The sequence below is a fragment of the Fusarium sambucinum genome, chromosome IV, assembly GCF_050947815.1.
Source record: "Fusarium sambucinum isolate potato_lamoka chromosome IV, whole genome shotgun sequence".
NCBI lineage: Eukaryota > Fungi > Ascomycota > Sordariomycetes > Hypocreales > Nectriaceae > Fusarium > Fusarium sambucinum.
Window position 1 is genome coordinate 1,318,436 of NC_139291.1, and position 14,984 is coordinate 1,333,419.

Consider the following 14,984-nt stretch of genomic DNA (forward strand, 5'->3'; position numbering starts at 1 on the left):
ATGTTGTCGTTTAAACCTGGTGGTGATTGCCTCAGGTTGAGCAGCAACGGTTTTGTTTGATTGCCCCCTGTGGTGTTGCGTTCGTCTTAATACTTACTTCATCACGATCATCAACAACCAAGCACTCAAAAACACATACGCGAACTATCGAATACAGACAAAATGCCACAGGACCCGAATCTATACGGACAACGTCCTACTAAAAAGCCGAAGCGTGATGCAACATTATCTACTTCGCTTGATTTCACTGCTCAATTGACATCATTGATGTCAAACTCCTCATCAGTCGCGACATCAGCTGGCCGGTCTCGCTCTCAAAAAGAAGGCAAAGATGACATATTCAAAGGCTCAAAACTCAAGCGAAGCAAGGAGTCTGATGGATCAAAAAAGCTGCAATTAAAGGAGGTTGCTGGCACAGAGGAAGAAACTCAAGAGTTGGCACGCGCCAAGCGACGAATGGAGGAAAAGGCACGTCTTTACGCAGCGATGAAGCGAGGAGATTATGTTGCCAAAGAGAACGAAGCCGCGCCGCTAATAGACTTCGATCGAAAATGGGCGGAAGGAGAGGAGACAAAGGAAGACTATGAGACGAGCAGCGATGAAGATAACGATGAGGAAAGCGGCGAGATGGTCGAGTATGAGGATGAGTTTGGTCGCGTACGGCAAGTCACCAAAGCAGAAAAGGAAAAGTTGGATCGCAGGGCACGACGCGGTCTATTGGGAGCCGAAGAACTCGAACGCATGTCGGCAAGACCCAGCGCCCCCAGCAACCTCATCGTAGGGGACGCAATACAATCCATGGCTTTCAACCCTGACGACCCCGACAAGATGGAAGAGCTGGCGCGGAAGCGAGACCGCAGCGCAACACCACCGCCAGCGCAGCACTACGACGCAGATTGGGAAATTCGGACCAAGGGAACAGGCTTTTACAAGTTTAGTCAAGACGATGAGACCCGAACAACGGAGATGGAGGGGCTCGCGGAAGAGCGGCGTAAGACGGAGGAACAGCGACGGGTGCGTGAGGAACAGAAGGAGGCTAGAAGACGGGAAATTGAGAAGCGAAGGGAGGAAATGGCAACTCGGAGAGCCAAGAAGCAAGCTGATTCATTCTTGGATAGGCTGGGCTGAAGAATGGAGATCTTGATGAGGAATCAAGATATCGGACGTTGTAATTTTTGAAGTCAATTCCGCTGTACGGAATTGAAATACCACTTAATATGAGGATATGTCGTCAAGCGGAGTCCTAAACAGGAGGTTCCGACGATACCAACATCAAGCCTAGACTGATTGAGTCGCCATTTGCGCGTCCCAAAGAATTTCCAATCTGGGATAGGAAAGTCGAGATGCTTTGTCAGTTGGTCTTGTAGACATTCGATAACACCCACTTCTGCTTACTAGCTTGGAGAAGCGTCTTAGCTGGGTTGTGATAGGAAGTTGAAGATAATCTCAGAGAGGGTGGTGTCGAGAGTTAGGATTTATCCAGAGATAAGAACCAGGAACACGATACTGATACGCAGTACAGAAAATCGATTTTCAGGACTTTCCCATCCATGTAGTAGAATCCCAACACGAGTGGGCTGAACTCATGAGGGCCTCCGATTCAGCCCATGTCCACCGATTACTGGTCCATGAATGGTTCGACTCTAACTAGGACAGCCTCCCTGCCTCAATACGAAATGTGTTGCTGCGGCTAACATGAAAAGAAAAGAGGCATTTAATCTGACACAGTGTGATGGAGTTGAAACATGGGGACAATTCATCTTCCACCTACTGTAACAACGATCGGATGGGACGGCTGAGACGGTAATTTGCTATACCTGGACCTAGGAATTTCAAGGACTCTCTATCACACTAGGACTGGAACATGGGGAAATTGACGAGTAAATTTCCGCCGAATTTCTTGACCGATTCATGGCGCGCAGGGCACGGCAGCTGGATGGACGGGCCGGAAGGCATATGTAGGCATATACGTAGGCAGACTGGTAGGCAAACTGAGACAAAGAGTTGGGAACTAACAAATAAGAGATGCATGTGTTGTACAATGTATGCGCGGCGCTGTTGACTTGCACCCCCTTATTCAGAGGGAGGCTTCGTTGTCCTATTCTTTTTCTTCAAACATCCTCGTCAGCTGCAAGAATTCGCGACATGAGACTGGTTTATTGTCGTCGTCGTCGTAGTCGTGGTATGGGACAATAAGAGGTTGGAAACACGAGTCCACGGTTTTAGTACCCGTAGAGAGATGGTGATTGGTAGGTTCTTCAGCAGGTCAACAGGGCGGCATGGAAATTCGGCCAATAGAGAGTTTAGAGGCAGGGGCATTGTCAGTTTGCTTACGGAGAGGGATACGCTAACTTTCAAGCCTACCTGCGCCAGGACAGCGGGCATGTTAGTGTTGGTTACAGTGCAACACGAGGTCAAAGACAACGATAAGAATAATGGCGCTCAGATGGGGCCTGAGAGTGAAAACACGGGGAAAATAGGATATTAGGGCGCCCCATTTGAGACTTGCGTGGTCAAATCGAGTCCTCACAGTACCTTGGTACCTACATATGGTTCTGTGATGTGATGCGTTGTGCTGGCTGTGCTGTGCTTTGCTTTGCTGTACAGTACAATGCCGTACAGGATGAACGGTGGAGGCTTAGTCCTAAATTCTGGCATTTTGGACTGTCGCAGGATGCGCCATGTTGAGAATTGGTTGCACCAGAGACATTCGGCCAGTCCTAATTAAGCTTTAGCACGAAAAAATGTGACTCATTGCCCGACCCTTGCTGACCCAAAGGGCGCACTTTTTGGTAGGAGTACTTGGCAACGCAAAGCATCGGCTAACGAGGAAAAGCCCCCATCTGAGGCAATAATTGTTAGTGTCAACCTCAGGCCCGCTATTCTGGGTTTTGTACCTCGCACAAACCCTCGTCCTGATTGCTGCCTGAGAAATACAAATTGTCCCCATCCGCCCATCCTGAGGCTTTCTTTTTTTCCTCTCTTCCTTTCCTCACCCCAAACTTTTATACAAACACAATTACATCAAGATTTACAGCCCAAGGCAATCAAGATGTTCTAAACAACCCCCCTTCCCCGTTGTTCCCCCTCAACTCAGTCAAAATTACGTCTCAGGACCCTAACAAGTTAATCCCCACTCTTCAACCAACCCGTTCAGCTCACCTCACGGTCGACCTGAACTTCAGCACTGCTTTGAATAGCTTCGGCTCCAGTTCCCTCACAACCGCCAACATTTCAGGCCAAGACTTCCCAGTCTTCACCACGGATCCCCAATCACCATGGCTTCTCTCCACCAGTCCCAGCCTGCCGGCACAATCCGCGCAACAGTTACAGAGTCCCGAATCACCGCGTCAGGACTTTGTCTTGTTCGATCAGCCCCCTAATCGCTCTACAACAACATCGCTGCCAAACCAGCGTCGTCACTCGTCTCATCTGCAAAACCGCCAACAGCCTGTCTCCCCTGCTGTTCAGAATCAACGAGTAGCCCAGTTGCTCCAGGCTTTTGGTCGTCCTTCGTCTACTGTAAACAACAACCGCCCCACGAACCAGTTTTACGCTTCTTCGGCCCCTTCGTCATCTACTGCATTGAACCAGCAGAACCGTGCTGCTCGACCCCCAGTACCTCTCTTTTCCCAGAGTACAGGTAGCGTCCCGCAACAAACCGCCAGGATGATGAACGCTGCAGGTTTGTACCCCTCTGATGAGATATCTACTAGTTCCACAAGCTCACCACCTTCATCAGACGTCGAACTCGAAGAGTTCACTGCCTTCGAGGGCGGGGCCCACACGGCCTTTTCCTCACCTGCTGTTGCTTCTGTCTTTGACTTTAGCAGCAGTGCGTCTAGCTCTATTGCCAACTTGGCGACTATCTCGCCTCAGGATCTTCTTGTTCAAGAACCTTTCATGTCTGCTCCCAACTCGTCGGCCCTCACGGCTTTGACTTCTCCATCCATCTACAATGAGTCTCCGGACTTTGACCAGTATGATGTGTCTCCCAACTTTGGCAATGCCGATTTTGACACACCTGCTGGAGATTGGTTTCCTCTGTTCCCTACGGAACCCTCAGCTGTTCCCCAGCTGAGTGTTGAGACCTCTCCTGAGATGAAGTCTGACGAGTTGGACTCTGATGCTCAGTCTCCTCCCATGCCCCGTCGCAAGTCGGGTACATCGCCTTCCACTCGCCACTCTTCTGTGGCTGGTGTTAATGCCCGCAAGCGAGACAAGCCTCTGCCTCCCATCATCATCGATGATCCCAGTGACATCATTGCTATGAAGCGTGCTCGCAACACTCTTGCCGCACGAAAGTCTCGGGAGCGCAAGGCAATGAAGATGGAGGAACTGGAAGACAAGATTGCCAAGTTGGAAGAAGAGCGTGATCACTGGAAGAGGATCGCTCTTGCGCAATCAGGTGCGCAATAATGGATTAAAAGTGGAATTACTTTCTTTCGCCAATATCGGGATATCGTTGGTTTCGTTTATTGAGTTTTAATCAGGTTTCATTGATTCCTATTAGTCAATCAGTCAATCAAATTGTTTATGAATTAATTAGTTATCCATCACATGTGAATATCAAGTCTCTGGTTACTACTTGGGTGTGTTATTGGTGTATTTCTTTCTATATATCAAGCCCATTGTTGCCCTTTTGCTTGTCTTGACTGGCTGAGGTCTCCTGGTACAGTCAACTAACTGTATGAGGGCATGCTCATCCTATTCTACTTGATGTACCCGTAAACCAACAAGTGATACTGTGATCGATGGAGTCAAGGTGGCCAAAATGCACAGCCCAGTAGGGCTGACCAATGCCATGGACTGTTAATTGTTCTAACGTTGAATCTTGATCAAAGTAAGCCTGAGAAACCCAATCAAAGTAGTTTAGTCAAATCATACATAAAACGTAGTCAGCTTGACGTATTGTGTTACATTGCATTGCCTTTTATCTATCGCCATCGGTCAAGCCGAGATAAACTTCGCCCTTGTACTGCGGCTTATTAAAATAAGCATATTTATCCCTAGTGAGCCGCTAACCTATTGGTGCAACATGCTGGACCTGATCTCTTGGCAAGGCATTTATCATCTTTAATCATGAACCCGCGCGGCCGATCATGTAATATCTGCAAGGTAATAGGGCTGGAGGCTTGGCCTTAATCTCCCAATTGGATATATTTGCTTCTTACTGCCAACCATTATCGTCTCAACTTGGTTATTTCAAGACCGAAACCCGTCGTCATATCTTCTTTCTCAACATAATTCTCTAGTATCAATGACCATCAAAATATTGCCGTCATGGCAAGCCAGACACAAAAGTCGGAGGCTCTAGTGATTGCTCCAGATGTCGAGTTCACTGAAAGAGTTAGTACTTCTCTTTGTGTCTTGTACCAATCTAACATGTGCTATAGTCCCGCGATGACTCACTTCCCAGTTCGCAGGAGGTTGAGGGTAAATTTGAGAGAGATCTTGACGTTACCCAAGATGACTTGCTTGAAGCAAGGGAGATTGCGGCAACGCTGTCTCTGGAATATGTCCACAAAGTAAGAGTGTCGAATATATGTACTCAACTTGCAGGAATTGACGTGCTATAGATGATGAGCAAGGTATACAAGCTTCACAAGAGAGATCCCAACTTTCCTCTCTCAGTCATTCAAAAGATTGAATACTTCCTAGGTATATTAACCCACAAGCATCCAAATAACACACACTCACATATCACAGACCAAGATGATGTCTTAAAACATCCTGAAAGACATGAGACACTCATAAAAGAGATAAAGATCGAGGCAGCGTTGATCACACACAACTCACCATACGCTGAAGTCCGCGCCGTGGTCGATAACCACGACGATCCAAGCATGCCCTGCTCCACGATACGCGCCTGGTTCATCGGCCTCATCTTTTCTTGTGCCGCCTCCTTCATCAACAGCTTCTTCGAGATCCGTCAACCCACGATTGGTGTCAGTTTGGCGGTGCCTCAACTTCTGGCGTACCCTTTTGGAAAGTTCCTTGAGAAGATTCTGCCCGATATTGGTTTCACTCTTTTCGGTGTGCGACACAGTCTCAATCCTGGAAAGTTCAACAAGAAAGAACATATGTTGATTACTATCATGTCGAGCATCTCTATGGGGACGCCCTATACGAATTACATCGTTTGGATCCAGTATCTTCCGCAGTATTTTAATCAACCCTACGCATTGAGTACGGGATATCAGATCCTACTCGGTCTTTCCAGCAAGTTCATAGGTTATGGACTTGCTGGCATTTGTAGACGCTTCCTCGTCTACCCTTCATATTGTCTGTGGCCAACGACATTGGTCTACATCGCCCTCAACACGGCACTACATGATGAGGGAGACATCCCAGTGCCGGGTCCCTTCAAGAGGATCTGGAACACATCTCGCTTCAGATTTTTCAGCATAGCCTTTTGCGCAATGTTTGCTTACTTCTGGCTACCGAATTATCTTTTTGCTGGTCTGAGTTGGTTCAGTTGGATGACCTGGATATCCCCCAACAACGGCGACTTGGCTAATGTTACGGGCGGATATACTGGCCTGGGGGTCAATCCTTTCCCAACGTTTGACTGGAACATAGTTACGCTGGGTTGCGATCCTCTCATGGTGCCCTTCTTCGCAACCTTTAATCTATTCTGTGGCGCACTGCTGACTGGCTTTGTTATACTGGGTGTATACTACGGAAATGGCTATAATACTGCTTACCTTCCCATCAACTCGAACAGAGTGTTTGATCACTTTGGGGGGCTGTATAACGTATCTGCCATCATTGATGAGCGCGGTATTTTTGACTCTGAAAAGTACGAAGCATACTCGCCTGCGTTTCTGTCGGCTGCACATATTAGCTCTTACATGTTCTTGTTCTCCCTCTATACGGCCGCCATTACCTATGCTGTGCTGTATCACCACCGAACAATCGCCATGGGGCTCAGGGGATTAGCTGACAGTTTCCGCCCGTCAAGGAAGAATGAATCTGAGGATGAGCAAGTAATGGATGCACACAATCGTCTAATGAAGACCTACCGCGAAGTTCCCGAGTGGTGGTACCTGGCATGTCTCGTGATAGCTTTCATTGTAGGTGTTGTCGGTGTATCTCAATGGCCAACACACACCACACCCGCAGTCGTGCCTTTCGGTGTCATCTTGAGTCTGATATTTGTTGTCCCTGTCGGTATTATATCAGCAACCACTGGAATTGGCGTCTCACTCAATGTCCTGTCCGAATTCCTTGGTGGTGCCTTTGTCGAAGGTAACGCCATTGCCATGTGTTTCTTCAAAGCCTTTGGATACAGCACTTGCGCCCAAGCAGTCTACTTCAGTGCAGACCTGAAACTGGCGCACTACCTCAAGATACCACCGCGTTTCACCTTTTGGGCACAGATGGTCCCCACGTTTGTGTCGACGCTTGTTTCCGTCGGCGTTTTGCAGTACCAGATACGTCTGGAGGGCGTGTGTACACAGGATGCTCCATACCGCTTCATGTGTCCTGGAATGAATAACTTCTTCACTGCGGCTGTGCTTTGGGGAACCATTGGACCCAAGAAGCTATTCGGCCCTGGAGGCCAATATGTCGAGGCTTTAGTGGGTTTTCCGTTTGGCGTGGCTATTGTTCTTCTCTTCTGGTGGCTTGGGAAGAAATATCCAAACATCAAGTTCATACGGAGTATTCACCCAGTTGTATTCCTTGCGGGAGGTATGCTCTGGGCGCCTTATAACCTCAGTTATATCTGGCCTGCTGTGCCGATTGGCTGGCTTTCCTGGATGTATATTAAGAAGCGATATCTCGCATTCTGGGCCAAGGTATGTGTTGAGACAACAGTCTTGTTCGAGTACTAATGTTTTCTCAGTATAACTATATCCTCTCTGCCGCTTTCTCGGTCGGTATCGCCATATCTGCACTAGTTATTTTCTTTGGCTTACAATATCACGACATCAATCTTGACTGGTGGGGTAACAGAGTTCCATACGAAGGTTGTGATGGGACTCAGTCTTGCTTTCTCAAGACTCTTGCTCAGAATGAGTATTTCGGTCCTCGGACAGGAGATTTCAACTAAAAAAGAGAAAGAAAGAAACAACAATTTGAGCCAAACACAATGAGACATTGTGATCACTAAGGCACTACGAGGAATGGCGTCTTTTCAAGAGTAGGATGTAAAAGAGCAGATGTTCTATTGATGAAACGGTATATAGAAGACAAAACGCCATGGCTAGACAAAATAAACACTAATGGAAAATGCCAAACTCATTTAATAACCGCATTCATACCCAGGTGGTGCGACACAATCCGGGTTGAAGCAAGACATATCATACCATCTCCACGCCGTATCATCTTTAGCTTCACGAACCTGAGGTCCATCGAGCAACTGGCAATAGGGTCTGTTGTAATCAGACTCCTTGTAGCCGTAGACAACAACCTTGCACCCCTTCTTCTCACCACAGCTCTGTCCACACGTCTCGAGGCTGTCTGCATCACCTTTGCCGAGAAAGTTGGGTTTCTTGCCGCCGCCAAGACCCGTGTTGCCACACTTTCCTGGGGTGGGAGGGTTCTCGACAAGAGTGTAGCGGAAGCAAGTTGGCTTTGGTGGTGGGTAGCCTGATGTTGCTGATGATGTTCCACATGAGGTCTTTGTTGACATGGTTGTCGGAACGGAATATGGGATGGATGTGATTGTGGATGACCCCGAGGCGGTAGTTGATGTAACTTGAGTGGTTGAAGGCTGTGTAGCTGTAGTTGAAGGTACCGAGTTGGTTGTGGAGGAAACATCTGAGCTTTGAGAAGTGTTTGATGACTGGGAAGTTGAAGCACTGGATGTTCCACTAGGTACCGAGTAAGGCACTGATGTGGATGTACTTGCTCCGGTGGAAGAAGTTCCAGTGGACTGTGTGGTAGAGCCGCTAGTCGATGTTGAACCACCAGTGGTAGAAGATGCAGAGCCAGTTGAAGAAATGGTCTGTGTAGTAGTAACTGAAGAACTGCCAGACGTTGTGGAAGTACCAGTCTGTGCAGTTGCAGTTCCAGTTGTAGTAGAGCTTCCAGTCTGAGTCAATGAACCGCTGGTAGACGAGGAGCCACCGGTAGATGATGAAGCACCAGTAGTGGAAGATCCAGAACCAGTTGTGTAATCTGTCTGAGTAGTAACAACTGAAGAGCTACCAGTCGATGACGAGATACTAGTCACAGAAGTTACCGACCCGGTTGTAGTAGAACCTCCAGTCTGAGTCGAAGATCCAGTTGTAGATGATGAAGCACCGGTAGTAGAAGACCCGGATCCAGTTGTAGTCTGGGTCGTAGCGACCGAGGAGCCACCAGAGTTCGTGGAAGTACTAGGACCGTAGGGGATAGAATTGGTCTGCGAAGACTGTGTCATCGTGGAAGTCTCGCTTCCAGTGGTACTCTTCTGAGTAGTGGAAGAACCCTCACTTGTAGCTGAGGTTACTGTAGTAGAACCAGAAGTGTTTGATCCTGATGTCTGAGAAGTACCACTGCCAGTGGTCGTCTCTGATGATTTGCTCTGGGTGTTTGTAGAGGTGAAGGTGTCATATCCTGTGGTGGTGCTTGAAGAAGCGGTAGTGTCGCTTGAGACAGTAATGCTCGTTGTAGCCGAGCTGCTTTGAGTTTTGGTGGAAACTGATCCAGTTATGGTATCAGTCTTCCCAGTATTTGTAGAGAGAGTGTTTGTAGACACTGTATTGGTAGATAGAGTGTTGGTGGAAACTGACCCAGTTGTTGTCTCGGTCTTGGCAGTGAGAGTGCTTCCAGTGTTTGTAGAGAGAGTACCTGTAGAAACAGTGTTGGTATATATCGTATCTGTAGAGAGCGTATTGGTTGAAACTGATCCGGTTGTTGTCTCAGTCTTTCCAGTATTGGTAGAAGCCGTGTTTGTAGAGACAGTGTTAGTAGAAAGAGTGCCTGTAGGGACTGTGTTGGTAGAAATTGTGTTTGTAGAGAGCGTGTTGGTAGAAGCTGATCCGGTTGTGGTATCGGTCTTTGCAGTAAGGGTACTTCCAGTGCTTGTAGAGAGTGTGTTAGTCTCTGTAGTACCAGATCGTGTAGCAGATGTGGTAGCAGTAGAGGTCTGTTGGGTTGTGCTGGAAGCGCCAGTTTGTGTTAAAGCAGTGTCAGAGCTGCGCTCAGCTGTGGTAGAGCTTCCCTGGGTAGTAACAGAAGTATCCTTTGTTGTATCGGTGTTGGTTGTGGTTTGTGTGTTGGTCATGCCAGAAGTGGACAAAGAAGATGTTGTGGAAGAGCCATTTGGTATGGTCGTGGTGCCTGAAGAGGCTTCGTGAGAAGTAGTAACTGAGGATCCTTCTATTCCGGTAGATAGACCGGTGGTCTTTGAAAGGGTGGTAGAGCTACAGTCTGGGCCATAGCATGGTATAGAAGTAGTTTGGGTGTTTGCGGAAACGAGAGTGGATGTACTGCCAGAGTTGCAATACGGACCGTAGCATGGAATACTGCAGTTAGGACCATAACAAGGAATAGAAGTGGCCTTGGTTGTTGAAATGAGAGTGTTGGAACTACAGTCTGAACCGTAGCAAGGTACAGAAGTAGTTTTGGTGTTCGAAGAAGTGAGAGTAGAGCTACAGTCCGGACCATAGCAGGGTATCGAGGCGGGCTTGGTGTTTGCAGAAACGAATGTGGAAGAGCTACAGTCTGGGCCGTAACATGGTATAGCACAATAAGGGCCATAGCAAGGTACAGAAGTAATTATTGTAGCTGAAGAAGTGATAGTGGTGGTCTTGGTAGAGAGTGACTGGGGTACCGGATAGGTAGGGACAGTGGAACTGGGTGAGCGAGGCTTGCATGGGCCTGCTTGAACACCAGCAACGCTGTAAGAGGCGACCAGAAGAACGAAGGACTTTGACCAGGCCATTTTGAAAGAAGTGAGTGAATGAATGGCCGAACAAGAGAGTGATGATGAGCCAAAAGGACCCCGGTCTCATGAACCATATATACTATTTCTTTCAGTCTTTCTATCAAACAACCGTGACTCTTTCTCTCTTACACCATATGATCGACTGACTTACATCACACACACTCTTCCTTCTAGAACAAAAAGAAAGAGTCCACCATTTCATCGCTTTTGACCAAATCCGGCGTCTTCTCAGCGCCCCAGACGTTAGAGTCAAACGGCTCTCCCCAATGAGAAACGTCATGACCCCTGACGCTAAATCTATCTTAAGTATAGTCTCCCTTTCTGTTTCGAAACCATATCGTCCTAGACGCCATGGATGTGTTTTCTGGTGGCGTCAACGCCTTTAACGTCTCAGCAGAACACAAGAAAGAGAAAGCAAAACGGTGGCTTTAAGCTTTTCCAACGGGAACCATGACGCTCTCTCACAAAGTCGGTCTGCATAGTAAGCTAGTGGTCATGATGAAAGAGCGGTGCCTGGTTCCTGGGATTGCCGTTGCAACCGTGCAAGAAAGAGGCGTCCGCCACTTGGTCGATAACTTTGTTTCCACCTAGGGCTGGTTTTCTTTGGTCTGGTGATACTTGGTTGCCTCTATGGACCTTTGTGAGGTGGTTTAGTTAGCTGAGAGGGTCAAACGATGGCTGTAGGCTTGGAGAGGAGAGTGATAGTCATGACTAGATAGCCGAAGAGGGTCGGACATGGATGTAGACATGAATCATTTACGTGCAGCTGTCACTCGGGATCTGTATCTGCACTGCATGATCGTGCATATCATGACAAGTCGGGGTGTTGACGCTGTATGATCAAGATCTTGTGTCCCTGTTGATCGATCTATGAAAGAAGAGGGTTGCATCTTGTTTGTCTACTTCCCCAAATCAACAAAGAAACAATCACATCCAAATCCCATTGACAGCAGTTCAATAGCAACCTAACACTGACTATACACACACAATACATACTCCGGCGGCCCATCACTCTGAATCCCAGTGGTGTCCTCGAAAATTAAACTAGCGTCTAAGCTGCCTGTCTTCCTCATCCCATCTTACCCACAGACTGCCGTGACATCCTCCCCTCCGCCATCGAGACTATTTTAGTTTATTCAAGGCACAGACTGAAGGCGGTAAAGGGTCAATAGTATGCCTTAGTTACGATCTACTGGTGCTGCCTTTGTACTAAGATAGACCTGTGAAGCTGCAATCGAGACTAGTTTCCGTCCCGACGATCCTGGGGTCTATCAGATGACTCACAGACATCGATTTGATATGTTGTTTATTTTTCAGTTGTTTTGACAGGAATGTTGCATACTTTAAGCGTGCTTTTAGTAGCTGAGCTGGTGGTGAGTGGTTGATTGTTGACAGAGTGTTGGTGCGGGATAGATATTGTTGTGACACTACCCAATAACATTAGCATCATCGTACCTTGGCGATAGACAATCACAAAGAAACCTGTTTTGGTTCGGTTTTAAATAGACAGTACATTATGTTGCTCAGCCTATTGAAATGATTCAATCTGTCACCAGCAACTGTTGCACTTTGATCCGTACTTTAGTCCATCTCATAACAAAGAGTATGACTCAGATAATTCATATGTTGAAGAATGTGCGATACATCGGTCGCAAAAACCTGAAAGGATCTGTATTGTCGACTGAATACCCACTTGTCAATGTTGTTATTGCATACATGTTGTATGACATGGAAATAAAAACTATTCAAGTTGCAGTCATCTTGCTTGGGTAACGTTAGTTCAAGTCGAAACTAGGGTTGTACTGAACAGGCTACCAGAAACACGCAGTAGTAATATGATATAATACAGGCTAAAACATATCCAACAAGAACCTATCTGCATCTTTCGTTTAGTCAATTAGATGATGTTGGTATGGTTAGTAATTAAGTTAATGTCTACTACATATTGGTATAGGGTAGTCAGCTGCGTGAAGGTATGGACAAGCATCAAATGCACTCTAAGATTAACCTACCTATTAACCTTGATTGTCATGTGCTTCTGGTTTCAGATAAATGTACCCGTATGATATGATACCCTTGAAGGGGAAATGATACGCACAAGTTTCGTCTCGAGTTACGAGTGCATGAACTCAAAGTGTAGGATCTGAAACTTGATTACTTATACCGGCATCTTGGAAACTACCAGGGACAGGGCAACATTCTATCTGGTTTCAATATGTGATTTTCTTATTGATGCCCCTTTGAAGGAGCAGATCGAAGACTGTGTGTTGAGATGACTACACAGTATGCAAGGTTACATGATCTACAGATGTCAACTAAGGACCCAGATACTAACAGAAGCATCAGAGAAACTAACAGAAAGAATCTGCCAGGATGAACATCCGGAAACGTCAAGGGAAGATCAAATGGTGGGTTCTGACAGGTCGATCACTCGTATACGGTCCAAAGTGGCGGTGATTTACAACCAATGCGTCAACCTTGAAAATCTTAATCTCTCACATGAAAAAATAACTCAATAAAATACCGCGCGTCAAGGCTTGGGTTTGTCTCTCCCAAGGGATATTCAGAGGGTTGAATGCCCTTTAGTAACATGATTCGTCGAGGTTCTCCAATTCTGAAACTGAGGAACGGTTAAAAATCAAGGGGTGGAGACTCGGCATCCGAGAAGGGTTAATGGACAAGAGAAGGATTCGGATAGTGTCTTGTTATGAAAAGAGTTATGTCTTGGTTGATCTGATCATTGAATCAGTAGCCCTGATTTGACTGTCTTGTCATGACACAGTTTCACTTGGCCTTGTCACGTTTTATGCAAACAATACAATTTATGAGGAATGGGGAATGTGTGATGGAGTGAAACAAAGGATGAGCTAAGAGAAACAGATAGAGTGATGCAATTACATAGTACCAACAATCTATAACAGAGTTGGGCCTCAATTAATATATTAGACTCTACTGTAATAAACTGTCAATCATGCAACTAGTTTACAGCACACACTTGACCGATATTCAGGGACCACCCATCAAGCGACCCCAGATCCAACCCAACGTTACATATGACAGAAGAGGCTCAACTTGGGTTAGAGCTCGGGATGACCTAGGCTAGACTGGACTAGACTCGAGATGATTGCTCTGTACTCTGTAGGTCCAGGTGACATAAAAAACTAAAGCTAACCTAGACTGGTCAAGAAAAAGAGTAAAATTAGAAGTCGATTGTGGCGCGCGCTGATCTACTGTTACTGTAACTGTAACTCGTGATATTCTCCAACAGTCTACTGGTAGAAGGGAATGGCAATGGCAATAATGTCAACTAGCACTGCTACTGTACCAACTTGGATGGATCATATCAAGTGAAAAGCTGATATCCAAGCGGGTCATTTTCGGTCTCAACCGTTGGTGAAGGGCAAAGAACAGACTGAAAGTGCCAGAGATATGGGGAATTTTGCTCGCTAGCAGTGGAGAAATAAGATGAAGTTGTTCTGTGCTCGGCTCGACTCTACTAACAGTCGTCCACCAAAAGAATATGACGCTCTGATAGTGTATTAGCCTGCCAAGAGAAGAAAGCAATTTGCTATACGAAGGACCCGATAGATTGGGCAAGTGACTAGTGACATACGCCAAGAGTTGGTCATTTCGTGTTTGCTTTCTTGTCTCTATGGAGATGGTTAATCAAGAGTCAAAGCTGAGGTTGATGTACATACGAACTCGGGACTCCCTTGATGCGTGATACAAACCAAGACCCTGGGATTCAAGGGATGAGATTGTCTTGCAGCAACATGAACACCCAGTTAGCCAGTTTTCTAGCCTAGTCCAGCCCAAAGGTAGCCCAGCTTCCAGGGGTCCAGCCCAGACTAGGCCAAGATAGTGCCGAGATGGTCTGCGCCTCTCGTCTCCTCCGTCTGTCTTTGCCTCTCATCCTCACCTCCCCTGTTCTTCCCCATTTCCCTTATCAGAATTGCCCGCAAAACCATCGGCAAACGTGCCGAGAAACTTTTGAGTCTGGATGTTGTACCTATTTTTATGAAAAGACTGACCAACATTGCTACTCGAGGCTGGTAAGTTTCGTATTTCGCCATGTTCTGGAATTCCCTCAGCCTCTTTATTTTTT

At 46.8% G+C, this 14,984-nt stretch overlaps 4 protein-coding genes across 4 annotated transcripts; 3 read left to right on the forward strand and 1 right to left on the reverse strand.

Moving 5' to 3' along the window:
- Positions 1-162: 162 nt before the first annotated feature.
- FSST1_000477 (CCDC174 family protein) lies at positions 163-1,128 on the forward strand (the record flags this gene model as incomplete). The annotated part of the gene is made up of 1 exon (XM_083230978.1): positions 163-1,128. The coding sequence occupies one exon, from the start codon at positions 163-165 to the stop codon at positions 1,126-1,128; it is 966 nt and encodes a 321-aa protein (XP_083090659.1).
- A 2,150-nt stretch (positions 1,129-3,278) lies between these two features.
- FSST1_000478 (bZIP transcription factor) lies at positions 3,279-4,419 on the forward strand (the record flags this gene model as incomplete). Its single annotated transcript, XM_083230989.1, has 2 exons — positions 3,279-3,326; positions 3,376-4,419. 2 exons carry the CDS (start codon positions 3,279-3,281, stop codon positions 4,417-4,419), a joined length of 1,092 nt encoding a protein of 363 aa, XP_083090660.1.
- Positions 4,420-5,283: 864 nt separating this feature from the next.
- FSST1_000479 (OPT oligopeptide transporter protein-domain-containing protein) lies at positions 5,284-8,056 on the forward strand (the record flags this gene model as incomplete). Its single annotated transcript, XM_083231000.1, has 5 exons — positions 5,284-5,349; positions 5,397-5,528; positions 5,580-5,661; positions 5,710-7,802; positions 7,850-8,056. 5 exons carry the CDS (start codon positions 5,284-5,286, stop codon positions 8,054-8,056), a joined length of 2,580 nt encoding a protein of 859 aa, XP_083090661.1.
- A 192-nt stretch (positions 8,057-8,248) lies between these two features.
- On the reverse strand, positions 8,249-10,876 carry FSST1_000480 (uncharacterized protein; the record flags this gene model as incomplete). Its single annotated transcript, XM_083231011.1, has 1 exon — positions 8,249-10,876. One exon carries the CDS (start codon positions 10,874-10,876, stop codon positions 8,249-8,251), a length of 2,628 nt encoding a protein of 875 aa, XP_083090662.1.
- Between the last annotated feature and the right edge of the window lie 4,108 nt (positions 10,877-14,984).